This window comes from Otolemur garnettii, unplaced genomic scaffold (genome assembly GCF_000181295.1).
Source record: "Otolemur garnettii isolate 467f Iridium unplaced genomic scaffold, OtoGar3 scaffold00011, whole genome shotgun sequence".
NCBI lineage: Eukaryota > Metazoa > Chordata > Mammalia > Primates > Galagidae > Otolemur > Otolemur garnettii.
The window spans coordinates 11,617,296-11,619,194 of NW_003852406.1; the positions used below are offsets into that span (position 1 = coordinate 11,617,296).

Genomic DNA, 1,899 nt, shown 5'->3' on the forward strand with positions numbered 1-1,899 from the left:
TGACCCTCCATCGCTCACTCAGGGTCTGCCACTCTCTGTTCTGGTTCTGGGCTGAGGAATGGTCCTGCCTTGCAGCTGGCTCACAGGACAGTGGTAATGCAGCCCTTGGAGGCTAAATGGGTGACTCGCCTACCTCCAGAAAGTTCTAGCTTGAATCCTTCAAGTTGTTTCCCCCAGGATGCAATCCCTTAATCTATGGAGTTTTACAACTCGTACCCTAGCACACACACACAATGTGAAGGGTAGGGAGTAGAAAAATCATCTGAGCGACACAATACAGAGGTGAAGAGAAAGTCCTTGAAGCAGAAGTGAAAAGGGTAGGAAAAAAACTAAAAGCATCCCCAAAGTGAAACCTGAATAAGTCCACAAACAGACTTGCCCAGCCTTTCTAAGGAAGCGGAGCTCACTGACTGGGCAGGCCACTGGCAAGAAGGTGCCGAATGTATTCCCACAATAGTTTCATCAGAGCTCCCGCAGTGGGAATAATGAGGAATTCACTTTTTTACCTATGTCACATCATTAAATGGTCCTTAGACAGCCGGGCACATGACTATTGAAGGGTCCTGAAACATAGGTGTTAGGACATGGAGCACTCAGAGCAGGACGAAGTGGATATTTCGGGCTGCTCTTGGCTCTGTAAGCCTTCACTGCCCTTTCTGCCCCAGGCAATGCCCACTTTGGAAAGCAGTGCTGGCACTTACCAGAGTTTCCTGAAACTCCCGCCTGTCGTCGATGTCATCAACCTTGTATGACCCCGAGAGGCTCAGGTAGTAATAATAGTCCATGCTAGTGATTCCTAGGCTGTGCTTCTGTTCTGCGGAGGCGCCCTCGATGAGCTGGAGCGAGAGAGAACACGGGATGTGCCATGATGTGGACTGCAGGGCACCCAAGGACACCTCCTGGATCCTGTAGCCTCCATCCCCAAGCCCAGTGATGAGGACTTTCTAATCTTGATTTCTAAAATTATAGGTGGTTCCTAGTCTCTGAACTATGAAGGGGTTTCTGAATGTCTGGTCCACCCGTAGTAGCCCCTAATCATCTCTGCAGATTCTGATTCTTAACTCTGGTAACATCTGCAAAGGGTGAGGGTTTCCCCCTGTCCAATGAAAGGAATTGTGTCTGCTGCCACGCTTGTGACGCCCTGGAGAGCAGAAAGCAAAACAGATTATAATTACTTGGTTCCTGCCCAAAGTGCTTATAGCTTCTGACAGTGGAGCTGGCTTCTCATGCTGCTTACTGCAGGGTGTTTTTAATAATAGCCCATAGATCTTGCCCTCTGATATTCTCAAACCTCCTGACCACTGACTACTTGTCACAGCTCTTGTGTCTGCCTTAGGTCTGGACATGATCCTCTTAATGGCCTCCAACCCGGGGTGTGCTGGAAAATGTTTAACAATCAACCCTTGGGAGAAAAAAATTGATTTGTCATGTTTGCTAATGCTCAGAGTGTAAATACTCGTCCTATAACGAATTTAAAACCAGCAAGGAAAGTCACAGGAGAGGGGGTGTGGAAGAGATTAAGCATAGTCGGTGTGAACCAGCTCCGGGCACAACATGGCTCTGACAACCTAACGATGTTTAGAAAAAACAGCGACAGTTCCTAGCCAGCCTTCCCGCCTTTGTCAAATTCCTCACACTTGCCAGATACCATGGATCACGCCTGTAATCCTAGCATTTCGGATCGAGGTGGGTGGATTGCTTGAGCTCAGGAGTTCGAGACCAGCCCGAGTAAGAGTGAGACCCTGGCTCTACCAAAAATAGAAAAACTAGGCTCGGCGCCTGGGGCTCAAGTGGCTAAGGCGCTAGCCACATACACCTGAGCTGGCGGGTTTGAATCCAGCCCGGGCCCACCAAACAACAATGACAGCTGCAACCAAAAAATAGCCGGGCGTTGTGGTG

General features: G+C 49.2%; 1 protein-coding gene across 2 annotated transcripts in view; it reads right to left on the reverse strand.

Moving 5' to 3' along the window:
- MYO1E (myosin IE) overlaps positions 1-1,899 on the reverse strand; it is a 229,500-nt gene that overhangs the window by 89,320 nt on the left and 138,281 nt on the right. For both annotated transcript variants that reach the window (XM_003784390.3, XM_023509954.1), the window contains exon 8: positions 702-836. In XM_003784390.3, the coding sequence (XP_003784438.1) occupies positions 702-836 (135 nt within the window). The remainder of the gene's footprint in view (positions 1-701; positions 837-1,899) is intronic.